General features: G+C 47.9%; 1 protein-coding gene across 1 annotated transcript in view; it reads left to right on the top strand.

Moving 5' to 3' along the window:
- Positions 1-26954, top strand: part of sspo (SCO-spondin) — a 546162-nt gene that overhangs the window by 90937 nt on the left and 428271 nt on the right. Inside the window, exons 9-11 of the mRNA XM_085993923.1 lie at positions 18059-18153; positions 20355-20611; positions 21495-21629. Coding sequence (XP_085850049.1) covers positions 18059-18153; positions 20355-20611; positions 21495-21629 — 487 coding nt within the window. The remainder of the gene's footprint in view (positions 1-18058; positions 18154-20354; positions 20612-21494; positions 21630-26954) is intronic.

Below are 26954 nucleotides of genomic sequence, written 5' to 3'. Positions count from 1 at the left end.
GTGTGAGAGAGAGAGTGTGTGAGAGAGAGAGTGTGTGAGAGAGAGAGTGTGTGAGAGAGAGAGTGTGTGAGAGAGAGAGTGTGTGAGAGAGAGAGTGTGTGAGAGAGAGAGTGTGTGAGAGAGAGAGTGTGTGAGAGAGAGAGTGTGTGAGAGAGAGAGTGTGTGAGAGAGAGTGTGTGTGAGAGAGAGTGTGTGAGAGAGAGAGTGTGTGAGAGAGAGAGTGTGTGAGAGAGAGAGTGTGTGAGAGAGAGAGTGTGTGAGAGAGAGAGTGTGTGAGAGAGAGAGTGTGTGAGAGAGAGAGTGTGTGAGAGAGAGAGTGTGTGAGAGAGAGAGTGTGTGAGAGAGAGAGTGTGTGAGAGAGAGAGTGTGTGAGAGAGAGAGTGTGTGAGAGAGAGAGTGTGTGAGAGAGAGAGTGTGTGAGAGAGAGAGTGTGTGAGAGAGAGAGTGTGTGAGAGAGAGAGTGTGTGAGAGAGAGAGTGTGTGAGAGAGAGAGTGTGTGAGAGAGAGAGTGTGTGAGAGAGAGAGTGTGTGAGAGAGAGAGTGTGTGAGAGAGAGAGTGTGTGAGAGAGAGAGTGTGTGAGAGAGAGAGTGTGTGAGAGAGAGAGTGTGTGAGAGAGAGAGTGTGTGAGAGAGAGAGTGTGTGAGAGAGAGAGTGTGTGAGAGAGAGAGTGTGTGAGAGAGAGAGTGTGTGAGAGAGAGAGTGTGTGAGAGAGAGAGTGTGTGAGAGAGAGAGTGTGTGAGAGAGAGAGTGTGTGAGAGAGAGAGTGTGTGAGAGAGAGAGTGTGTGAGAGAGAGAGTGTGTGAGAGAGAGAGTGTGTGAGAGAGAGAGTGTGTGAGAGAGAGAGTGTGTGAGAGAGAGAGTGTGTGAGAGAGAGAGTGTGTGAGAGAGAGAGTGTGTGAGAGAGAGAGTGTGTGAGAGAGAGTGTGTGAGAGAGAGAGTGTGTGAGAGAGAGAGAGTGTGAGAGAGAGTGTGTGAGAGAGAGAGTGTGTGAGAGAGAGAGTGTGTGAGAGAGAGAGTGTGTGAGAGAGAGAGAGTGTGAGAGAGAGAGTGTGTGAGAGAGAGAGAGTGTGAGAGAGAGAGTGTGTGAGAGAGAGAGTGTGTGAGAGAGAGAGTGTGTGAGAGAGAGAGAGTGCGTGAGAGAGAGAGTGCGTGAGAGAGAGAGTGCGTGAGAGAGAGAGTGCGTGAGAGAGAGAGTGCGTGAGAGAGAGAGTGCGTGAGAGAGAGAGTGCGTGAGAGAGAGAGTGCGTGAGAGAGAGAGTGCGTGAGAGAGAGAGTGCGTGAGAGAGAGAGTGCGTGAGAGAGAGAGTGCGTGAGAGAGAGAGTGCGTGAGAGAGAGAGTGCGTGAGAGAGAGAGAGCGTGAGAGAGAGAGTGCGTGAGAGAGAGAGTGCGTGAGAGAGAGAGTGCGTGAGAGAGAGAGTGCGTGAGAGAGAGAGTGCGTGAGAGAGAGAGTGCGTGAGAGAGAGAGAGCGTGAGAGAGAGAGTGCGTGAGAGAGAGAGTGCGTGAGAGAGAGAGTGCGTGAGAGAGAGAGTGCGTGAGAGAGAGAGTGCGTGAGAGAGAGAGTGCGTGAGAGAGAGAGTGCGTGAGAGAGAGAGTGCGTGAGAGAGAGAGTGCGTGAGAGAGAGAGTGCGTGAGAGAGAGAGTGCGTGAGAGAGAGAGTGCGTGAGAGAGAGAGTGCGTGAGAGAGAGAGTGCGTGAGAGAGAGAGTGCGTGAGAGAGAGAGTGCGTGAGAGAGAGAGTGCGTGAGAGAGAGTGCGTGAGAGAGAGAGTGCGTGAGAGAGAGAGTGCGTGAGAGAGAGAGTGCGTGAGAGAGAGAGTGCGTGAGAGAGAGAGTGCGTGAGAGAGAGAGTGCGTGAGAGAGAGAGTGCGTGAGAGAGAGAGTGCGTGAGAGAGAGTGCGTGAGAGAGAGAGCGCGAGAGAGAGAGTGCGTGAGAGAGAGAGTGCGTGAGAGAGAGAGTGCGTGAGAGAGAGAGTGCGTGAGAGAGAGAGTGCGTGAGAGAGAGAGTGCGTGAGAGAGAGAGTGCGTGAGAGAGAGATTGCGTGAGAGAGTGTGCGTGAGAGAGAGAGAGTGTGAGAGAGAGTGTGAGAGAGAGAGTGTGAGAGAGAGAGTGTGTGAGAGAGAGAGTGCGTGAGAGAGAGAGTGTGTGAGAGAGTGTGTGAGAGAGAGAGAGAGTGCGTGAGAGAGAGAGAGTGTGAGAGAGAGAGTGCGTGAGAGAGAGTGTGAGAGAGTGTGAGAGAGAGAGTGTGTGAGAGAGAGAGTGTGTGAGAGAGAGAGTGTGTGAGAGAGAGAGTGCGTGAGAGAGAGAGTGCGTGAGAGAGAGAGTGTGAGAGAGAGAGTGCGTGAGAGAGAGAGTGCGTGAGAGAGAGAGTGCGTGAGAGAGAGAGTGTGAGAGAGAGAGAGCGTGAGAGAGAGAGAGCGTGAGAGAGAGAGTGCGTGAGAGAGAGAGTGTGAGAGAGAGAGTGTGTGAGAGAGAGAGTGCGTGAGAGAGAGAGTGCGTGAGAGAGAGAGTGCGTGAGAGAGAGAGTGTGAGAGAGAGAGTGTGTGAGAGAGAGAGTGTGTGAGAGAGAGAGTGTGTGAGAGAGAGAGTGTGTGAGAGAGAGAGAGTGTGAGAGAGAGTGCGTGAGAGAGAGAGTGCGTGAGAGAGAGAGTGCGTGAGAGAGAGAGTGCGTGAGAGAGAGAGTGCGAGAGAGAGAGTGTGCGAGAGAGAGAGTGTGTGAGAGAGAGAGTGTGTGAGAGAGAGAGTGTGTGAGAGAGAGAGTGTGTGAGAGAGAGAGTGTGTGAGAGAGAGAGTGTGTGAGAGAGAGAGTGTGTGAGAGAGAGAGAGTGTGAGAGAGAGAGTGCGTGAGAGAGAGAGTGTGTGAGAGAGAGAGTGTCTACCTGGCCCATCATCCAAACATCAACACAAGGGACCTCTATGACGAAATACATCTACTCAAACAGCGGATGTGGGTCTTTGCAAAAAACCTCATAAACACTGCCAAAAGACGCAGCCCTCCCACCCCCTCTACCATTGGGAGCCGTAACCCAAACAGGACCACCAATGTCCCCCACCCCCCTTTACAAAACCAACAACAGAACCCAAGACCCCCCTCTAGACCACAGACTGTAGACCAAGAACTGAGAAAGATCATGACGATGCTGAACAGCCTGATAGAAAGCCGGAGAAATTATTAATATTGTTATTTATCATTATCATTATTGTTATCTTATCAGTATTATTACTACTATTAGATAGATATATGTGCATGCCTCATGAAATTTATACTAAATCATCATTTAGCATTATAGAAAATAGTGTTTCCACACTCATCCCACAAAATAGGTCCATTTTATTTCGTTTTATTGAACTATATAAATGCGTTCTTTCCACATAAGCTGCTGGAATATCCAGGGCCTCCGCTCCTCAACTTTTGGGATGAAGAGTACAGACCCTGAATTCCTAAAAGCTATAAAAGACATTGATATAATTGTGTTAACAGAAACATGGTGCCAAAAGGACATGCCGACCCACTGTCCCCCAATGTACCATGAAATTATTGTGCCTTCAGTAAAGAACATTAAGACACGCAAGGGCAGAACCTCCGGGGGAATCCTGGTGTGGTATAAAGGAGAACTGAACAAACACATCTCACCGATAAAACAGGGAAAATCACACGTATGGCTAAAATTAGATAAAAATATAGGAATAGAAAAAAACGATGTTTACTTATGTGCGATCTACATACCTCCAATAGAATCGCCATATTTTGAAGAGGAGATATTTGACACTCTCCACATGGAAATCAGCCATTTCCAGGCCCAAGGAAAGGTGCTACTATGTGGGGACCTAAATGCAAGGACAGGATGTGAACCTGACTTCATAGACCCACAGGGCAACAACCATGTGTTTGGCCAGACCCCTCTATATGTCACACCAGCCATCGCAAACCGAAACAACCTCGATTGTGAAATAAATAAAAGCGGTAGGGAGGTAGTGCAACTCTGCCGAGCCTTAGGCCTGTACATAGTTAACGGTAGGTTCAGAGGGGACTCCTTAGGGAGACTCACATATTCCTCAACTCTTGGGTCTAGTGTGGTGGATTATACAATCACTGACCTGGACCCCTGCGATATCAACGCATTCACTGTCAGGCAGCAATCCCCCCTCTCAGACCATAACCAAATAAATGTGTACCTTAAACTTTCTGCCCAAACTACAGACACAAAAAAGGAACCCAGTAAGCTACATAAAATAAACCAGACATACAGATGGGCCCCAGACAGTGGAGATAAATTCATCACAGCACTAAATTCACCTGATCTCACAAGTAAAATTTCAAAATTTAAAGAAAATCTATATGAGATCACCAGAGATGGGGTAAACATGGCCATAGAGGATATAAATATGATCTTTCATGAGGCAGCTGTAAAAGCCGACCTCGTGAAACAGAAGAGGAAGAGTCACAAAAGACAAAATAAAAATAAGAAATGGTTTGACCACGAATGCAAAAATGCCAGAAAAGACCTGAGAAAAATATCAAACCAAAAGCATCGCCAACCAAACAATCCGGACCTACGTACTAGATACAATGAAACCCTCAAAAGATATAAACACACCATTAGGAACAAAACACAAAACTATACCCACAAAATACTAGAAGAAATTGAAAACTCCACCAACCCAAAACAATTCTGGGAAATGTGGAATAACCTGAGTACAACACAATTGCAAGCATTACCAATCCAAGATGGCGACATCTGGAGAACACATTTTGAAAACCTCTACAAAGACATCCCAATAAACGAAACAAACCCAAGTCAACATCAGGTCACAGAAAAACTCCACACATTAGAAGCAACAATCAAAGACAACCAAAACCCTCTAGACTCCCCAATCACATGGAAAGAAATGGCCACAAAAACAAAATCTCTCCACCTAAAGAAAGCCTGTGGCCCAGACAACATCAAAAATGAAATGCTCAAGTTCAGCAATATGGAGATGCAGGGTGCGGTACTCAAATTATTCAACATCATATTACGTTCAGGCTGTTTTCCCGATATCTGGTGCCAAGGACTAATCTCCCCCATATATAAAAGCGGAAACAAATCAGACCCAAATAACTACCGCGGCATCTGTGTCAACAGTTGTCTAGGGAAGTTATTCTGCAGTATTCTAAATAGTAGATTACTTGATTTTCTTAACAAACATAATATCCTCAGAAAAAACCAAATAGGCTTTCTTCCAAAACACCGCACCGCCGACCATATCTATACCCTTCACACCCTCATTGAAAAACATATACACCAAACAAAAAATGGGAAAATATTCGCCTGTTTCATCGACTTCAAGAAAGCCTTTGACTCTATATGGCACGAAGGGCTCTATTATAAACTTCTTCAATGTGGAATAGGGGGCAAAGTCTATGACCTTATTAAATCAATGTATCTGAAAAACAAATGCGGGGTCAAAATTGGAGACAAACGCACCGATTTCTTCACCCAGAGAAGAGGCGTCCGGCAGGGCTGCAATTTGAGCCCGACCCTGTTCAACATATACATAAATGAATTAGCAGACATGCTGGAGCAAAGCGAGTCACCAGGTCTCCGTCTCCTAGATGGAGAAGTGAAATCCCTGTTCTATGCGGACGACCTGGTTCTGCTGTCTCCCACAGAACAGGGATTACAGCAACAACTAGACCTACTCGACAAATACTGCCAAAATTGGGCTCTAACAGTAAATCTAAAGAAAACCAACATCATGATTTTTCAAAAAAGGCCCAGATGTCAGGAAAACAAATACCAGTTTACCCTCAGTGATATCACTATAGGACACACTATGAGCTACACCTACCTTGGTCTAACTATTACAGCATCAGGGAGCTTCAGCATAGCAGTGAATGCACTAAAAGAAAAAGCCCGAAGAGCCCTATATGCAATAAAAAGAAAATTCTACAACATCCAAATCCCAATCAAAATCTGGCTCAAAATATTTGACAGCATAATCCTGCCCATTGCACTGTACGGTAGTGAAGTATGGGGCCCGCTAAATCACCAAAGCTACACTAAATGGGAAAAACATACAATAGAAGCCCTACATGCAGAATTCTGCCGAAGCATCCTTCGCACCCAAAGGAAAACGCCAACAAATGCATGCAGAGCCGAACTAGGCAGATACCCACTGATAATAAACATCCAAAAACGAGCACTAAACTTCCTAAATCACCTCAAATCTAGCTCCCCAGACACCCTTCATTTCAAAGCCTTTCAGACCCAAGAGCTAAACCCAGAAAAGAGTCCCCTGAGTCAGCTGCTACGGAAACTAAGTACTCAGCCGGACCCTGACCAGCCCCAGACCAACACAGCCGCCCAAACACCAATCCGAGTGAACCAAATCATTAAAAAATGCAAAGAAACCTACCTGGAACATTGGAACAAAATAACCGAAAGCCAAAGCAGATTAGAATGTTACCGGGCCCTAAAAAGAGAATATAAACTGGCAGACTACCTCACGACCATCAGAGACACAAAACAGAGACAGACCCTCACCAGGTACAGACTAAGCGACCACCAACTGGAAATTGAAAAAGGCAGATACAAGAAATCCTGGCAGCCTAGAGAGAATAGAATATGCGATCAATGTCTGGCTGGCGAGGTTGAAACAGAAATGCATTTCCTCCTAAAATGCGAAAAATTCAACACATCAAGAAACATATTATTCAACAAGCTAAGCCAAACAACCCCAGATTTCAAGGAATTGGATGATCTGTCAAAATTGAGATTAGTCCTAGGAGAAGGAGACAGACCATACCTTGGGGCCAAATATGTAACAACATGTCACAACCTGAGGACTGTTTAAAATTAAGACTGTTTAAAATTAATATTGAACGTACCAAATGAAGTACAAAGACTGTTTAAAATTAATATTGTTTAAAAGTAATATTGTATGTACCCAACAAATGTCAAATCGATTGACACCTACAGAATGTTGGAAAACTGTACCTTTTTGCTATGTAAGCTTTGGCAATATGGTTCTCTGTAAACTTTCATGCCAATAAAGCATTTTAATTGGAATTGGAATTGGAATTGGAGTGTGTGAGAGAGAGTGCGTGAGAGAGTGCGTGAGAGAGAGTGTGCGTGAGAGAGAGAGTGAGAGAGAGAGTGTGTGAGAGAGAGTGCGTGAGAGAGAGTGTGCGTGAGAGAGAGAGTGCGTGAGAGAGAGAGTGTGTGAGAGAGAGAGTGAGAGAGAGAGTGTGAGAGAGAGAGTGTGTGAGAGAGAGAGTGAGAGAGAGAGTGTGAGAGAGAGAGTGTGAGAGAGAGAGAGTGTGAGAGAGAGAGTGTGTGAGAGAGAGAGTGTGTGAGAGAGAGAGTGTGAGAGAGAGAGTGTGAGAGAGAGAGTGTGTGAGAGAGAGAGAGTGTGTGAGAGAGTGCGTGAGAGAGAGTGTGCGTGAGAGAGAGAGTGTGTGAGAGAGAGAGTGTGTGAGAGAGAGAGTGCGTGAGAGAGAGAGTGCGTGAGAGAGTGCGTGAGAGAGAGAGAGTGTGTGAGAGAGTGCGTGAGAGAGAGAGTGTGAGAGAGAGAGAGAGTGTGTGAGAGAGTGCGTGAGAGAGAGAGAGTGTGTGAGAGAGTGCGTGAGAGAGAGAGAGAGTGTGTGAGAGAGTGCGTGAGAGAGAGAGTGTGTGAGAGAGAGAGTGCGTGAGAGAGAGAGAGTGTGTGAGAGAGTGCGTGAGAGAGAGAGTGTGAGAGAGAGAGAGTGCGTGAGAGAGAGAGTGCGTGAGAGAGAGAGTGTGAGAGAGAGAGAGTGAGAGAGAGAGAGTGTGTGAGAGAGAGTGTGAGAGAGAGAGAGTGTGTGAGAGAGAGTGTGTGAGAGAGAGAGTGTGCAGAGCCGAACTAGGCAGATACCCACTGATAATAAACATCCAAAAACGAGCACTAAACTTCCTAAATCACCTCAAATCTAGCTCCCCAGACACCCTTCATTTCAAAGCCTTTCAGACCCAAGAGCTAAACCCAGAAAAGAGTCCCCTGAGTCAGCTGCTACGGAAACTAAGTACTCAGCCGGACCCTGACCAGCCCCAGACCAACACAGCCGCCCAAACACCAATCCGAGTGAACCAAATCATTAAAAAATGCAAAGAAACCTACCTGGAACATTGGAACAAAATAACCGAAAGCCAAAGCAGATTAGAATGTTACCGGGCCCTAAAAAGAGAATATAAACTGGCAGACTACCTCACGACCATCAGAGACACAAAACAGAGACAGACCCTCACCAGGTACAGACTAAGCGACCACCAACTGGAAATTGAAAAAGGCAGATACAAGAAATCCTGGCAGCCTAGAGAGAATAGAATATGCGATCAATGTCTGGCTGGCGAGGTTGAAACAGAAATGCATTTCCTCCTAAAATGCGAAAAATTCAACACATCAAGAAACATATTATTCAACAAGCTAAGCCAAACAACCCCAGATTTCAAGGAATTGGATGATCTGTCAAAATTGAGATTAGTCCTAGGAGAAGGAGACAGACCATACCTTGGGGCCAAATATGTAACAACATGTCACAACCTGAGGACTGTTTAAAATTAAGACTGTTTAAAATTAATATTGAACGTACCAAATGAAGTACAAAGACTGTTTAAAATTAATACTGTTTAAAAGTAATATTGTATGTACCCAACAAATGTCAAATCGATTGACACCTACAGAATGTTGGAAAACTGTACCTTTTTGCTATGTAAGCTTTGGCAATATGGTTCTCTGTAAACTTTCATGCCAATAAAGCATTTTAATTGGAATTGGAATTGGAATTGGAGTGAGAGAGAGAGAGTGTGTGAGAGAGAGAGTGCGTGAGAGAGAGAGTGTGTGAGAGAGAGAGTGCGTGAGAGAGAGAGTGAGAGAGAGAGAGTGTGTGAGAGAGAGTGTGAGAGAGAGAGAGTGTGTGAGAGAGAGTGTGTGAGAGAGAGAGTGTGTGAGAGAGAGAGTGAGAGAGAGAGAGTGTGTGAGAGAGAGAGTGTGTGAGAGAGAGAGTGAGAGAGAGAGAGTGTGTGAGAGAGAGTGTGTGAGAGAGAGAGTGCGTGAGAGAGAGAGTGAGAGAGAGAGAGTGTGTGAGAGAGAGAGTGTGAGAGAGAGTGTGTGAGAGAGAGAGTGTGTGAGAGAGAGAGTGCGTGAGAGAGAGAGAGAGAGTGTGTGAGAGAGAGAGTGCGTGAGAGAGAGAGTGTGAGAGAGAGAGAGTGCGTGAGAGAGAGAGTGCGTGAGAGAGAGAGAGTGTGTGAGAGAGTGCGTGAGAGAGAGAGAGAGTGCGTGAGAGAGAGAGTGTGTGAGAGAGAGAGTGTGTGAGAGAGTGCGTGAGAGAGAGATTGTGTGAGAGAGAGAGTGCGTGAGAGAGAGAGTGAGAGAGAGAGAGTGTGTGAGAGAGTGCGTGAGAGAGAGAGTGAGAGAGAGAGAGTGTGTGAGAGAGTGCGTGAGAGAGAGAGTGAGAGAGAGAGAGTGTGTGAGAGAGTGCGTGAGAGAGAGATTGTGTGAGAGAGAGAGTGCGTGAGAGAGAGAGTGAGAGAGAGAGAGTGTGTGAGAGAGAGAGTGCGTGAGAGAGAGAGTGCGTGAGAGAGAGAGTGAGTGAGAGAGAGAGTGCGTGAGAGAGAGAGTGCGTGAGAGAGAGAGTGAGTGAGAGAGAGTGCGTGAGAGAGAGAGTGCGTGAGAGAGAGAGTGCGTGAGAGAGAGAGTGAGTGAGAGAGAGTGTGTGAGAGAGAGAGTGAGTGAGAGAGAGTGTGTGAGAGAGAGAGTGCGTGAGAGAGAGAGTGCGTGAGAGAGAGAGTGCGTGAGAGAGAGAGTGCGTGAGAGAGAGAGTGAGTGAGAGAGAGTGTGTGAGAGAGAGAGTGTGTGAGAGAGAGAGTGTGTGAGAGAGAGAGTGCGTGAGAGAGAGAGTGAGAGAGAGAGAGTGTGTGAGAGAGTGCGTGAGAGAGAGAGTGCGTGAGAGAGAGAGTGCGTGAGAGAGAGAGTGCGTGAGAGAGAGAGTGAGAGAGAGAGAGTGTGTGAGAGAGAGTGTGTGAGAGAGAGAGTGTGTGAGAGAGAGAGTGAGAGAGAGAGAGTGCGTGAGAGAGAGAGTGAGAGAGAGAGTGCGTGAGAGAGAGTGTGTGAGAGAGAGAGTGCGTGAGAGAGAGAGTGCGTGAGAGAGTGTGTGAGAGAGAGAGTGTGTGAGAGTGTGCGTGAGAGAGAGTGTGCGTGAGAGAGAGAGTGCGTGAGAGAGAGAGTGCGTGAGAGAGAGAGTGTGAGAGAGTGCGTGAGAGAGAGTGCGCGAGAGAGAGAGAGTGCGCGAGAGAGAGAGAGTGCGCGAGAGAGAGAGAGTGCGCGAGAGAGAGAGAGAGCGCGCGAGAGAGAGCGCGCGAGAGAGAGAGAGAGCGCGCGAGAGAGAGAGAGAGCGCGAGAGAGAGAGAGCGCGAGAGAGAGAGAGAGAGAGCGCGCGAGAGAGAGAGAGAGAGAGAGCGCGCGAGAGAGAGAGAGAGAGCGCGAGAGAGAGAGAGAGAGAGCGCGCGAGAGAGAGAGAGAGCGCGCGAGAGAGAGAGAGAGCGCGAGAGAGAGAGAGAGAGCGCGCGAGAGAGAGAGAGAGAGCGAGCGCGCGAGGGAGAGAGAGCGCGCGAGGGAGAGAGAGCGCGCGCGGGAGAGAGAGCGCGCGCGGGAGAGAGAGCGCGCGCGGGAGAGAGAGAGCGCGCGGGAGAGAGAGCGCGCGAGGGAGAGAGAGCGCGCGAGAGGGAGAGAGCGCGCGAGAGGGAGTGTATGAGAGTGAGAGAGACCCTAATTGACAAACACGTTCATCAAAACAAAAGCAAAATCTACGCATGCTTTATAGATTTCCAGAAGGCTTTCGATTCCATCTGGCACGACGGTCTATTCCTGAAACTTATCGAAAGCGGGGTAGGGGGAAAAACATATGATGTAATTAAATCAATGTATACAAACAACAAATGTGCAGTTAAAATTGGAGACAAACAAACAAAATACTTCCCACATGGGCGGGGGGGTGACGCAGGGCTCGCCAATCTCACCGACACTCTTTAATATTTACATAAATGAACTGGCAAAACTACTTGAACAATCTACAGCACCCGGCCTCACCCTATATGAATCCAAGGTTAAATTCCTCCTCTATGCAGACGACCTGGTTCTGCTGTCACCAACTAAGGAGGGTCTACAGCAGAACCTGGATCTGCTGGAGTCATTCTGTCAGACCTGGGCCCTGACAATAAACCCCCAAAAAACCAAAGTCCTTGTGTTCCAGCAAAGATCCAGACATCAGGAGGGGCAAGATTAAGGAGCAGGACCTCAAGGGTTGTAATCTCTGGATTACTCCCGGTGCCACGTGCTAGTGAGTATAGGAATGGGAGGATAGAACAGATGAATGCGTGGCTAAAGGGATGGTGCAGGAGGGAGGGCTTTAGTTTCCTGGATCACTGGGTCTGCTTCTGGAAAAGGTGGGACTTGTACAAGTCGGACGGTTTACACCTGAACCAGAGGGGAACCAATATCCTTGCGGGGAGGTTTGCTAGCACTGCTGGGGGGGGTTTAAACTAACTTGGCAGGGGGATGGGGTACAGAGTGGAGCTATAGTAGGGGGTGATGTACAGCCAAATACGGAGGAAAAAACAAGTCAGCAGGGAAGGCAGAGCAAAGATGTGAAGGCAAAAGGGAATATGGCAGGGCTGGAAGGCATTTATTTTAATGCACGGAGTCTTGCAAATAAGGTGGATGAACTGAAGTTGTTGAACACATGGGAGTACGATATTGTTGCTATCACGGAGACATGGTTGAGGGAAGGTCAGGACTGGCAGCTGAATATTCCGGGGTATAGAATCTTCAGGCGAGACAGAGGGGGGTGTAAAAGGGGAGGGGGTGTTGCAATATTAATTAAGGAGTCAATTACTGCTGTAAGGAGGGATGATATATTAGCGGGTTCCTCTAATGAGGCCATATGGGTAGAACTTAAAAACAAAAAGGGGGCAAGCACTTTGCTGGGAGTGTACTATAGGCCCCCAAACAGTCAGGGGGAGATAGAGGAACAGATATGTAGGCAAATCTCAGAAAAGTGTGAAAATAATAGGGTAATAATAGTAGGGGCTTTCAACTTCCCCAATATTAACTGGGATAGTCAGAGTGTGAAAGGCTTAGAGGGTGCAGAATTCTTAAAGTGCATCCAGGAGAGCTTTTTGAGCCAACATGTAGAAAGTCCTACAAGAGAGGGGGCGGGTACTGGACCTAATTCTAGGGAATGTAGCCGGGCAGGTGGTGGAAGTGTCTGTAGGAGAGCATTTTGGCGATAGTGACCATAATTCGGTGAGATTTAAGGTGGTCATGGAAAAAGACAAAGACGGCCCGGAAATAAGGGTTCTAAATTGGGGGAAGGCCGATTTTAGTAAGATAAGGCAGGATCTGGCCAAAGTGGACTGGGAGCAGCTACTTATAGGAAAATCCACATCAAAACAGTGGGAGGCTTTCAGAAGGGAAATAGAGAGAGTACAACACCAACATGTTCCTGTAAAGGTCAAGGGTGGGACCAACAAGCAAAGGGAACCTTGGATGACAAGGGATATACAAAAATGCATTAGGAAAAAAAGGGGGGCTTTTGGCAGTTACAAAAGACAAAAGACGGAGGAAGCCCTAGAGGAGTATAAAAGGTGCAGGGGCATACTTAAAAAGGAAATTAGGAGGGCGAGGAGGGGCCATGAAATAACACTGGCGAGCAAAATAAAGGAAAATCCTAAGATGTTTTATAAGTATATTAAGGGCAAGAGGATAACCAGGGAAAGGGTAGGGCCCATTAGGGACCAAAGTGGCAAGCTGTGTGTAGAGCCAGATGAAGTAGGTGGGGTTTTAAATGAATTTTTTGCCTCTGTGTTCACTATGGAGAAAGACGATGTAGACATAGAAGTCGGGCAAGGGGACTGTGACATACTTGAACATATTAGCATCGAGAGGGAGGAGGTACAAGCGGTTTTAGCAGGCCAAAAAGCGGATAAATCCCCAGGCCCGGACGAGATGTATCCCAGGCTGTTGTGTGAGGCAAAGGAGGAGATTGCAGGGGCTCTGACACAAATTTTCAGAACCTCTCTGGCCACAGGGGATGTACCAGAGGACTGGAGAACAGCTAACGTAGTACCATTATTCAAGAAGGGTAGCAGGGATAAACCAGGGAATTACAGGCCAGTGAGCCTAACATCTGTGGTAGGGAAATTATTGGAAAAAATTCTGAGGGACAAAATTAGTCTCCACTTGGAGAGGCAAGGAGGCAAGGATTAATCGGGGATAGTCAGCATGGCTTTGTCAAGGGTAAATCATGCCTGACCAATCTGATTGAATTTTTCGAGGGGGTGACTAGGTGTGTGGATGAGGGAAATGCTGTGGATGTGGTTTACATGGACTTCAGTAAAGCTTTTGACAAAGTCCCGCATAGGAGACTGGTCAAGAAGATAAGAGCCCATGGGATCCAGGGGGCCTTGGCGCGTTGGATCCTAAACTGGCTGAGTGGCAGGAGGCAGAGGGTGATGGTCGAAGGTTGCTTTTGTGACTGGAAGCCTGTGTCCAGTGGGGTACCTCAGGGATCGGTGCTGGGTCCCTTGCTGTTTGTGATCTACATTCATGATTTGGATGAGAATGTAAAGGGTATGATCAGTAGGTTCGCGGATGACACGAAAATTGGTGGGGTGGTAAATTGCGAGGAGGAAAGCCTCAGGCTACAGGACGATATTAACGGGTTGGTCAGATGGGCGGAAAAGTGGCAAATGGAATTTAACCCGGAAAAGTGCGAGGTGATGCATTTTGGACGGACAAATAAGGCAAGGGAATACACAACGAGTGGTAGGACCCTAGGAAGTACAGAGGGTCAGAGGGACCTTGGTGTACATGTACATAGATCCCTGAAGGCAGCGGAACAGGTAGATAAGGTGGTTAAAAAGGCATATAGGATACTTGCCTTCATTAGCAGAGGCATAGAATATAAGAGCAGGGAGGTTATGATGGAGCTGTACAAAACGCTGTGTGCAGTTCTGGTCGCCTCACTATAGGAAGGATGTGATTGCTTTGGAGAGGGTGCAGAGAAGATTCACCAGGATGTTACCTGGGATGGAGCGCCTCAGCTATGAAGAAAGACTAAACAGGCTGGGGTTGTTTTCCTTGGAGCAAAGGAGGCTGAGGGGGGACCTGATTGAGGTGTACAAAATGATGAGGGGCATAGATAGGGTAGATAAAGAGGAACTTTTCCCCTTAGTAGGGGGGTCAATAACAAGGGGGCATAGATTCAGGGTAAGGGGCAGAAGATTTTGAGGGGATTTGAGGAGGAACTTTTTCACCCAGAGGGCGGTTGGAAGCTGGAACTCACTGCCTGAAAGGGTGGTAGAGGCAGGAACCCTCATAACATTCAAGAAGCATTTGGATGGGCACTTGAAATGCCATTGCATAAAAGGCTATGGACCAAATGCTGGAAAATGGGATTAGACTGGACAGGGATTGATGGACGGCGCAGACACGATGGGCCGAAGGGCCTCTTTCTGCGCTGTAAAACTCTATGACTCTATGATCAGGGACCCAAAATAAATCTCACACTAGGAACAACTAAAATCGAACAAACCACTAACTACACATACTTGGGCATAAAAATCAGCTCTACGGGAAATTTCAAACTGGCTGTGAATGAACTGAAAGAGAAAGCTAGAAGGGCTTTCTATGCCATTAAAAGATCAATCCAAATAGAAATCCCAATTAGCATTTGGCTCAAAATTTTCAAATCAGTAATTGAACCAATTGCACTCTATGGCAGTGAGGTGTGGGGACCGCTAACACAACAAGAATTTGCAAAATGGGACAAACACCCAATTGAGATCCTACATGCAGAATTCTGTAAAAGTGTCCTCCGGACTCAAAGGAAAACCGTAAACAATGCATGCAGGGCAGAACTAGGCCAATATCCACTAATAATTACTATCCAAAAAAGAGCCACCAAATTTTGGAAACACCTAAAAATGAGCAACCCCCACTGCTATTATTATGAAGCCTTGAAATGCCAAGAGAGGACCATAATGAAGAACACCCTCAGTCAACTAGTCCTGGGACTCAGTGAAGCAACCACTAACACTACTAACAATAACCAGCCCCAGGACAGTGACATCGTAGCACAGAGAATTCGACCCAACACAATTGTCACTAAGCAAAAGGAAAAATACCTGTCATATTGGGCAGAAACAACAAAAACCCAAAGCAAACTCAATTGCTACTTGGCCCTAAACAGACAATACAACATGGCTGATTACCTGACCATGGTAAAGGATAGCAAACTGAGAAAAACCTTGATAAGGTACAGACTTAGGAAACATAGCCTGGCGATCGAAAAAGGCAGACACAGGCAGACCAGGCTGCCAAGAGAGGACAGGATATGCTCTCACTGCAGTCAGGGAGTGGTGGAGACAGAGATGCACTTCCTCACAACTTGCTGAAACTATCAGGACATGAGGGAGAATTTCTACCCAAAATTCACAAAAATATGCCCTGAATTCAAAAATTTGAATGACTTCCAAAAACTCCCATATCTATTGGGGGAACAAAGAAAATGCGTAACTATAGCGGCACACTATGTTACAGCTTGCCATAAGCAGAGGGACAACCAGTGACACATTAAATCTAAGAAAAGATTATATGCATATTATATGTGCATATAGCTATGTATACATGGGTATACTTGTCTATACACTGTATGTCTAAATCGGTGTTTATGTGGTCAATCATACATGTATTTCTGTGCTTTGGCAACATAAGATGTATCTTGTCATGCCAATAAAGCAATTTGAATTGAATTGAATTGAATTGAATTGAGAGTGTGTGAGAGAGAGAGAGTGTGAGAGAGAGAGAGTGTGAGAGAGAGAGAGTGTGAGAGAGAGAGAGTGTGAGAGAGAGAGAGTGTGAGAGAGAGAGAGTGTGAGAGAGAGAGAGTGTGAGAGAGAGAGAGTGTGAGAGAGAGAGAGTGTGAGAGAGAGAGAGTGTGAGAGAGAGAGAGTGTGTGAGAGAGAGAGTGTGTGAGAGAGTGAGTGTGTGAGAGAGTGAGTGTGTGAGAGAGTGAGTGTGTGAGAGAGTGAGTGTGTGAGAGAGTGAGTGTGTGAGAGAGTGAGTGTGTGAGAGAGAGAGTGTGTGAGAGAGAGAGTGTGTGAGAGAGTGAGTGTGTGAGAGAGTGAGTGTGTGAGAGAGTGAGTGTGTGAGAGAGTGAGTGTGTGAGAGAGTGAGTGTGTGAGAGAGTGAGTGTGTGAGAGAGTGAGTGTGTGAGAGAGTGAGTGTGTGAGAGAGTGAGTGTGTGAGAGAGTGAGTGTGTGAGAGAGAGAGTGTGTGAGAGAGAGTGTGTGAGAGAGAGAGTGTGTGAGAGAGAGAGTGTGTGAGAGAGAGAGTGTGTGAGAGAGAGAGTGTGTGAGAGAGAGAGTGTGTGAGAGAGAGAGTGTGTGAGAGAGAGGAGTGTGAGAGAGAGAGTGTGTGAGAGAGAGAGTGTGTGAGAGAGAGAGTGTGTGAGAGAGAGAGTGTGTGAGAGAGAGAGTGTGTGAGAGAGAGAGTGTGTGAGAGAGAGAGTGTGTGAGAGAGAGAGTGTGTGAGAGAGAGAGTGTGTGAGAGAGAGAGTGTGTGAGAGAGAGAGTGTGTGAGAGAGAGAGTGTGTGAGAGAGAGAGTGTGTGAGAGAGTGTGTGAGAGAGAGAGTGGTGAGAGAGAGAGTGTGTGAGAGAGAGAGTGTGTGAGAGAGTGTGTGAGAGAGAGAGTGTGTGAGAGAGAGAGTGTGTGAGAGAGAGAGTGTGTGAGAGAGAGAGTGTGTGAGAGAGAGAGTGTGTGAGAGAGAGAGTGTGTGAGAGAGAGAGTGTGTGAGAGAGAGTGTGTGAGAGAGAGAGTGTGTGAGAGAGAGAGTGTGTGAGAGAGAGTGTGTGAGAGAGAGAGTGTGTGAGAGAGAGAGTGTGTGAGAGAGAGAGTGTGTGAGAGAGAGAGTGTGTGAGAGAGTGTGTGAGAGAGAGTGTGTGAGAGAGAGAGTGTGTGAGAGAGAGAGTGTGTGAGAGAGAGAGTGTGTGAGAGAGAGTGTTGAGAGAGAGAGTGTGTGAGAGAGAGAGTGTGTGAGAGAGAGTGTGTGTGAGAGAGAGTGTGTGAGAGAGAGAGTGTGTGAGAGAGAGAGAGTGTGTGAGAGAGAGAGTGTGTGAGAGAGAGAGTGTGAGAGAGAGAGTGTGTGAGAGAGAGAGTGTGTGAGAGAGAGTGTGTGAGAGAGAGAGTGTGTGAGAGAGAGAGTGTGTGAGAGAGAGTGTGTGAGAGAGAGAGTGTGTGAGAGAGAGTGTGTGAGAGAGAGAGTGTGTGAGAGAGAGAGTGTGTGAGAGAGAGAGTGTGTGAGAGAGAGAGTGTGTGAGAGAGAGTGTGTGAGAGAGAGAGTGTGTGAGAGAGAGAGTGTGTGCGCGAGTGTGAGAGTGTGCGAGAGAGTGTGTGCGTGCGAGAGAGAGAGAGAGCGCGCGAGAGAGAGAGAGAGAGAGCGCAGCGAGAGAGAGAGGGTGCGAGAGAGAGAGAGAGCGCACAAGAGAGAGAGCGAGCCGCAGAGAGAGAGAGAGAGAGCGCAGAGCGAGAGAGAGCGCAGAGAGAGAGAGAGAGCGCAGAGAGAGAGAGAGAGAGCACAGAGAGAGAGAGAGAGAGAGCGCGGAGAGAGACGAGAGCAGAGAGAGAGATCGAGAGCGCGGAGAGCGAGAGAGAAAGAGCGCACGAGAGAGAGAGTGAGAGAGAGAGCGCATGCGAGAGAGAGAGAGCGCAGAGAGAGAGAGAGAGAGAGCACGTGAGAGAGAGCGCGAGAGAGAGAGCGCGCGGAGAGCGAGAGAGAGAGAGCACGTGAGAGAGAGAGAGCGCGGAGAGCGAGAGAGAGAGAGAGCACGTGAGAGAGAGAGAGAGCGCGGAGAGCGAGAGAGAGAGAGAGAGCACGTGAGAGAGAGGGAGAGGGCGTTTTCTCAGGAGTGAGTTTCTCTCCCTGCTCTCCTGTTGCCGTTCTGGGGTGGGATGTTTCTGACTGTTGCCTTTGTCCCAGAGTTTGTGTTTCTGTTGACAGGGAGATGCTTGCGTGTTTCCGTCAGACTGCCCATGTCATCACAATGGCCGCCAGTACCAGAGGGAGCAGACCATCCAGAAGGATTGTAATCAATGGTAAATGGCCATCCTGCTCACTGATTTATTGGGAGCTGATTGGGATTCAGGGAGTCAGTGGATTCTTTCACTGTCATTATCCCGAATGAGCCAATGAGAAGCTGGGGTTGTTCTCCTTAGAGCAGAGAAGGTTGAGCGGAGATTTGATCGAGGTGTTCAAAATCATGAGGGGTCCAGACAGAGTAAATAGAGAGAAACTGTTCCCATTGGCGGAAGGCAAATGGTATGCTGGCCTTCATTACAAGAGGATTTGAGTACAGGAGTAAAGAAGTCTTACTCCAATTATATAGGGCCTTGGTGAGACCACACCTGGAGTACTGTGTACAATTTTGGTCTCCTTACCTAAGGAAGGATATACTTGCCATAGAGGGAGTGCAACAAAGGTTCACGAGATTGATTCCTGGGATGGCGGGACTGTCCTATGAGAAGAGATTGAGTAAACTAGGCCTGTATTCTCTTTAATTCAGAAGAATGAGAGGGGATTTCATTGAAGCATACAAAATTATTACAGGGCCTGATAGGATGGATGCTGGGAGAATGTTTCCCTTGGCTGGGGAGTCTAGAACCAGGGGCCACAGCCTCAGGATAAAGGGTAGGCCATTGAGGACTGAGATGAGAAGAAATTTCTTCACACAGAGGGTGGTGAATCTTTGGAATTCTCTACCCCAGAGGGCTGTGGACGCTCAGTCATTGGGTATATTCAAAACAGAAGATCAAAGAGCAAGTTATTATCTAAATGGAGAGAAACTGCAAAGTGCTACAGTACAAAGGGATCTGGGGGTCCTGGTGCATGAAACACAGAAGGTTAGTATGCAGGTGCAGCAGGTGATCAGGAAGGCCAATGGAATCTTGGCTTTTATTACAAGGGGGATGGAGTATAAAAGCAGGGAAGTCTTGCTGCAGTTATACAGGGTATTGGTGAGGCCACACCTGGAATACTGCGTGCAGTTTTGTTTTCCATATTTAAGAAAAGATATACTTGCTCTCGAGGCAGTTCAGAGAAGGTTCACTCGGTTGATTCCGGAGATGAGGGGGTTGACGTATGAGGAAAGGTTGAGTAGGTTGGGCCTCTACTCATTGGAGTTCAGAAGAATGAGAGGCGATCTTATCGAAACATATAAGATTGTGAGGGGGCTTGATCGGGTGGATGCGGTGAGGATGTTTCCACTGATGGGTGAGACTAGAACTAGGGGGCATAATCTAAGAATAAGGGGCTGCCCTTTCAAAACTGAGATGAGGAGAAACTTCTTCACTCAGAGGGTAGTAAATCTATGGAATTTGCTACCCCAGAGAGCTGTGGAAGCTGCGACATTAAATACATTTAAAAAAAAATGGAGATAGACAGTTTCCTAGCTGATAAGGGAATTAGGGGTCACGGGGAGAGGGCAGGGAAGTGGACGTGAGTCTAGGTTTGGATCAGCCATGATCCTATTGAATGGCGGAGCAGGCCCGAGGGGCCGTATGGCCTACTCCTCCTCCTACTTCTTATGTTCTTATGAACCAGAGGACACAGATTTAAGGTGGTTGGCAGAAGAACCAAAGGCGACATGAGGAAAAAGTTTTTTACGCAGCGAGTGGTTAGGATCTGGAATGCACTGCCTGAAAGGGTGGTGGAGGCAGATTCAAACACGGCTTTCAAAAGGGAATTGGATAAGTACCTGAAGGAACGAAATTTGCAGGGCTACGGGGAAAGGGTGGGGGAGTGGGACTAACTGAGGTGCTCTTGCAGAGAGCCGGCACGGGCTCGACGGGCCGAATGGCCTCCTTCTGTGCTGTAACCATTCTATGATTCTGTGTCTGGAAATTAGCCCCGCACCGCCTCTCCCCCCTCCCCCATCCTCCGCCCCACCATTAACCTTTAACCTCTGCTTCTGTCCTTTAACCCACTTGCTCTCCTGGTGAATTTTCCACTTTGACTTTCACTAATGTTTTCTAACTTTTCCTCCTCCACTTGCATCTTTTCATTTCCACCACCGAACTCTCCTGTGCAAACCCAGGGTAAGTCTCCGCCATTCTTCCCTCCACAGGATTAACTTTCCTATCTCTAATTTCCGATCAGCCCTTCCCTCCCCTTCCTTGCTGGTGCTGCCAGTGGGGCTGTTTGTCCTGTCAGTGTGAGCTCGCACTGTCTGGAGCTGTGCTTCCTGCTGTGTACAATGTCCCTGTATTGAATCCCTCACACTGTGTCTGTTCCCGGTTAGTGTGTGTAAGGACCGAAGGTGGCAGTGCAGCAGGGAGCCATGTGGTGGGAGCTGCCTTGCTACAGGAGACCCGCACTACGTGACGTTCGATGGGAGGATGTACAGCTTCCTCGGTGACTGCGAGTATGTGCTCGTGCGAGAGCACACCGGGCTTTTTATTGTGACGGCCGAGAACGTGCCTTGTGGGACCAGTAGAGTCACGTGCACCAAATCCATCGTCGTGACCATTGGCAACACAATCATCCACCTACTGAGGGGTAAGGTGGGGCCGGGGAGAGGTCGCGGGGGCTGAGGAGAGCTCGGTGGGTCCGGGGAGAGGTCGGTGGGGCCGGGGAGAAGTCGCGGGGTCCAGGGAGAGCTCGGTGGGTCCGGGGAGAGCTCGGTGGGTCCGGGGAGAGCTCGGTGGGTCCGGGGAGAGGTCGGTGGGGTTGGGGAGAGGTCGGTGGGGTCAGGGAGAGGTCGGTGGGTTCGGGGAGAGGTCGCGGGGGTCGGGGAGAGGTCGGTGGGTTCGGGGAGAGGTCGTGGGGGTCGGGGAGAGGACGGTGGGGCCGGGGAGAGGTCGGCGGGGGCCGGGGAGAGGTCGGCGGGGGCCGGGGAGAGGCCGGCGGGGGCTGGGGAGTAATTGTGAAGTTCGAGAGAATGGACGGTTCAGTCACTTGCTGCACTGCAGCATCAGCAGGGAAGTTGTGAGGAAGTTTCCCAAATGACGGGTATCAGAGAACCGGGCACAGCACAGAAAGTGCCCGGGAGAACTGAAGAACTAAATAAGAGGGGCAGAGAGAGAGTAGGAGAATAGATTAGCGGGTAGCATAAAAGGGAATCCAAAAGTATTTTACAAACATATAAGTAGTAAAAGGGCAGTCAAAGGGAGGGTGAGGCGTAATTTCAAAGTTTGGAGATGGCACGAAACGGAGAAATGTATTAACGGTGAGGAGGGGGGTAACAGAGCCCCGCAGGACACAGCCAGGCTGGTGAAATGGGCAGACACGTGGCAGAGGGAATTTAACGCAGAGAGGAGGGAAGAGATACGTTTTGGTAGGAAGAATGAGGAGAGGCGACATAAACTAAAGGTACAATCTGAAAGGGGTGCAGGCTATATATCATCAGTATATTATAATTCTGTGTTGGCTCTCTCCACAGGGAAGGATGTTACAGTGAATGGTGTTGGAGTGAAACTGCCCAAACTGTACAGGGGGAGTGGACTCTCTCTCCATCAGGCAGGGCTCTTTGTTTCTGTGATCTCACATCTGGGGCTGACCATTCTCTGGGACGGAGGTGAGTGTTGCTCCAGCTGATGCCCTTTCGCCGTGAAGCGTCTCGGGTCAAATATATTTCAGTCAGAGATCTCTGATTGGAGGGGCTGAGAGTTTCACCCAGTCCTTCTGAGGTGTAGATCAATAGATTGGAATCTGCTCAGTGAGAGAGAGAGTGTGAGAGAGAGAGTGTGAGAGAGAGAGTGTGAGAGAGAGAGAGTGTGAGAGAGAGAGTGTGGGAGTGTGTGAGAGAGAGAGTGTGAGAGAGAGAGAGTGTGAGAGAGAGTGTGAGAGAGAGAGTGTGGGAGTGTGTGAGAGAGAGAGTGTGAGAGAGAGAGAGTGTGAGAGAGAGTGTGAGAGAGAGAGTGTGAGAGAGAGTGTGAGAGAGAGAGTGTGAGAGAGAGTGTGAGAGAGAGAGTGTGGGAGTGTGTGAGGCAGCCAGACAGAGTGAATACACACGCTGAAGATGGGCTGCTGAATTTTTAGTGTTTTTAGTGTTTAAAGTGGGGAAAAAAAGGTTCATTTCAAGTTTAAAAAGGTTTTAAAGTTAAATTTAGTTCTAGTTAAGTTAGTTTAGTTTTGTTTAGTTAAGTTTAAGTTTAGTTTAGACTAGATTAAGTAAGGAAGGAAAAGACCGCCAAAGAGACCACCAAAGGGAAAAAAAAACAGAGGAAATTAGAAAAAAAAGCCAAAGAAAAAAAAGAAATAAGGGAAAAAAAATATACAAACCAAAGAACAGCGGCCGCACGGGGCCACAGCAGCAGCAGAAGCGAGGTGACTCGGCTGCATCGGGAACCGAGGCGCGGTGACTCGGCGAAGGCCGCACGGAGACGCAGCGGCAGCCGGAACGAGGTGACTCGGGGAGCCCGAGCGGCGAACGAGACACAGCCCGATCGGCGGCCGCAGTCCAGCACCCGAGCGACGACTGCAGTCCAGCACCCGAGCGACGGCCGCAGTCCAGCACCCGAGCGACGACCGCAGTCCAGCACCCGAACGGCGAACGAGGCACAGCCCGAGCGGCGGCTGGGATAGAAAGCCCGGGAAAGGACCGAGGAGCCAGGCCCAGAGACCTCTGAGGAGAAGGGGAGCAACCAGAAGGCTTCCAGAAGCAAACCAAGACTGTGAGTACAGGGCCCAGGGAGGGAGACTGAAGCCAGGGAAAGGCCCAAGGAGCCAGGCCGAGACAGAGGCACAGAGACCTCTGAGGGGGAGGGGAACAGCCCGAAGGCACCGGGAAACAGCGGCTCACAGACCCAGACCTGAGAAGGGTGAACCCAGAAGCCGAGGCCCAGGGACCACGGGGTCGGAGAGGGGGACCGGGAAAGTTCGCAAACAGGGAGAGGGAAACACCAAACCCGGGGCCCCAGAAAAGCTTATTCTAAGATCAACAATACTTTACCAAAAATGAGCGAATCAGAAGATCCACAACAGCCCCGCTTCCAGATTCCCCCCAACACCGCAAAAAAAGCTATAAAAGCGATCAAGCATGAGCAGATGAGAGAAAAACCAGAAACACTTTTTGCTGACTGTTACAACAATGGGACAAAAAGTAACCTCATTTTCTACTCAGATCAGCCAGCGGCTTGGATCAGAGCAATAAAATCACACTATACCAATGTTAAGCTAGAAAATACCGCAAATGGGTCCATAATGAAAATTAACACACCAGGAGACAGTTCAACCACGACGGCCAACGCGTACAATACCGGAACAATATTAGTGCAAGGCAACCTCGACAAATTTGCAACGGCCTTCAGGACACTGAAAAGATTAACTAAGGGGGGAAGGAACAGCCCCAGAGTGGCCCGCACTCCCCCCAACATTGACAACTTACCAGGAGAAAATCTGCCTGGTCAGGAGGTGAACGAGCCACACAGTTCAAACCAGACACTAACCCCGGGGAACCACAGCCACACGATACAACTGACAAACCCCAGCATAACTACCAGGGAGGAAGCCACACATAGTCCCCCTACCATTCCCAGCTCACCAAGAGAAGAGCAGCATAGCCAGGAAGTGAGTGAGCCCTCCAGGGCCGACCAGCCTAGCCAGGAAGTGAGTGAGCCTTCCAGGGCCGACCAGACACATACCCCGGGATCACACAGCCAGATACAACCAAAAGATAAATTTAATCAATTAGAGATAGAGATGGTTAAACTTAGAGAGGAGGTCCTCAAAAAGAATGACGATCAAAATCAGGAGAGGGAGAGACACAAGAGAGAGCTGAAGCTACTTGAGAACCAGGTGAATCTACTTAGGAATCAGGTGAAAGAGCTGCAGGAAAAAGAAGAGAGCCATAGAGGAGAGATAACACCATTAGACCAGCAACCAGAGGCTAGAGATAAGACAAGACAGAGCCGGACAGAACGGCTGCACTCCCACATGGAACAAAAGCAACAGACACACAATACAAGGGGTGCCACACAGACCGACCAGCATACTGATTCGCAATCTTCCCCCGCCACCGTGGAACCACAAGCGAGCCGCTCACAAGAGGTACGCACACACCAGACACCCCAGCCCAGCACACACACTATGAGTCCAAGCGAAAGCCACCAGACAGTAAACACAAACAAGGCTGACGTCGTAATACTCATAGACTCAAATGGGAAATTTCTATGGGAGAAAAAGCTATTCCCTAGAAGTAAAGTAGAAAAGATCTGGTGCCCAACAACAAACAGAGCCATGGGATGGCTGACCAAAGCCAGATTAGGCTCCCCCCAACACATAATAATACACACGGGCACAAATGACCTAAAGACCCAACAGAAAGAAGTAGCAACATCGCTCAGAGCAATGATTAGGAAGGCAAGCAGTACATTTCCAAACACTAGAATCACTGTTTCCACAATATTGCCGAGAACAGACTTCAACAACAACACAATTCATGAGATAAATGCCAGCATAGCAAGAGACTGCGAATCAAACCACAACGTACACCTGGCCCAACACCCCACCCCTCGATGAGGAATGTCTTTACGACCACGTCCACATCCAAAGGCAAAGAATATCGATCTTTGCTAAAGCCCTGAAGGACGTCGCTTTTAACCGGGTCCATACCCAGACTCCAAGAGGAACCCCCCCCCGACCACCAGAGATCAGCGGGGTACATATCAGGAACACTACAAGGACCACCAACACACCAACCGAGACCAGAGAGGATCCCCATGCAAAACAATAATATCAGACCTGCACCACTCCTGTCCCACAGGGGAATAGGACCGCTCCCAGCCAGACAGAGGGAGAGATGCACAGGACGTACGCAATACCTCAGACAGAAACAATCCATTAAGAGACAATAAGCAGATGTGCAGCAGCATCTACTTCCGCCTTATGGATCAAGGACTAATTAATAGAAAGAACTGTAACCAAATTGTATTAACTTTTATAGACAACTGAAGTGATCTTTTTTTTCCCCACACTTAGACACGACAAACACGTACCACTCTTTAACCTATCATAGTAAAAGATCAAGCTTAACATGAAATCCTTATATATTTCGACCTGGAATATCCAAGGTCTACGCTCTTCACTGCGAGAAGTGAAAAGTAGGACCCCAGAGTTCATAGATGAAACTAAAGACCTAGATATTATCATTTTACAGGAAACTTGGTATAAAGGAAAAGGACACACTGGCTGTCCCCAAGGGTACACTGAGCTGGTGGTCCCCTCCAATAAATTACCAAGTGTAACCCAAGGCAGAGACTCCGGAGGCATACTGATCTGGTTTAAAACAGAACTTAAGAATTACATCAAATTTATAAAAAAGGGCGAAAACCACATGTGGCTCAAACTTGAGAGGGAGATTATCTCAAACACCCAAGATGTTTACATTTGCGCACTTTATATCCCTCCAATCGATTCCCCGTACTTTGAAGAAGACACCTTCTCCAACATGGAGGGGGAAATTATCCAATACCAGGCCCAGGGGAACGTGTTGATCTGTGGGGACCTCAATTCAAGAACGGGCGAAGAACCAGACTTCACCAATAATCAGGGAAACAATTACGTTTTCGGGAATAACCACTTTGACATCCCTTCCCTTCCATACAGGCATAACTGCGACAAGCAGTCAAATACCAACGGAAAACAGCTACTACAGCTCTGTCGAAACCTGGGTCTGTACATTGTCAATGGTAGGTTCATAGGAGACCTCCTAGGAAGATCGACCTATTGCTCACCTCTTGGCTGCAGCACAGTAGACTATATGATTACAGACTTAGACCCATCCTCTTTCAGAGCATTCACAGTCAAACCACAAACAACACTGTCAGATCACAGTCAAATTACTATGTTCCTCAAAAAGACAGAAACAAACAACATAGAAACACAACCCAGTAAACTGTACAACACCAAAAAATTGTACAGATGGGCCAAAAACGACACGGAAAAATACCAGAAAACAATTAGCAATGCATCAACTCGAGCTCTCTTAGACACCTTTCTGGATAACATATACACTCACAATAAAGAAGGCGTAAACCGGGCAGTTAGTAAACTAAACAATATTTTTGATAATTTGGCAACAACTGCAAACTTGAAAGCTCGCAAGAACAAACCCAAAACAAAAAACTATGAAAAATGGTTTGACCGAGATTGCCATAACATGAGGAAAAAACTTAGAAAAATGTCAAACCAAAAACACAGACATCCAGAAAACGAGGAACTATGCCTTACTTATTGTCAGACACTAACACAATACAGAAACACACTCAGAACCAAAAAAGAGCAATATATTAAGAATACACTCAGCTCCATGGAGGAATCCATTGATTCCAATTGTTTCTGGGAAAACTTGAAAACACTACACAAAAAACAACACGACGATTTGGCCATTCAAAATGGGGACACATGGGTAAACCACTTTGAAAAATTATACCAGAAAAACACACTAAGACCAGAGCAACACCAAATATGCAAAAAACTGGAAAAGCTAGAAATGGCCATAAAAGATAACCAAAACCCGCTAGACGCCATAATAACAGAAAAAGAACTTCTTGAAAAACTCAAGGACCTGCGACCAGGAAAAGCCTGCGGGACAGACTGCATACTAAACGAGATGATTAAATACACAGACAACAAAATGAAACTGGCTATCCTAAAACTCTTCAACTTGGTTCTGAGTGTCGGTTATTTCCCTGATATCTGGAACAAAGGACTCATAACGCCCATATACAAAAGTGGGGACAAAATCGACCCAAACAACTATCGAGGCATCTGTGTAAACAGTAACCTGGGGAAGGTATTCTGTAGCATCATAAACAAAAGACTTATAAACTTCCTTGAGGAGCACAATGTCTTGAGTAAAAGCCAAATTGGATTCCTGCCAAACTATAGAACATCCGAT

Source organism: Somniosus microcephalus, chromosome 7 (assembly GCF_052327205.1).
Source record: "Somniosus microcephalus isolate GS21.2 chromosome 7, FLI_Smic_1.0, whole genome shotgun sequence".
Taxonomy (NCBI): domain Eukaryota; kingdom Metazoa; phylum Chordata; class Chondrichthyes; order Squaliformes; family Somniosidae; genus Somniosus; species Somniosus microcephalus.
This window is presented reverse-complemented; position numbering and strand designations above follow the sequence as displayed.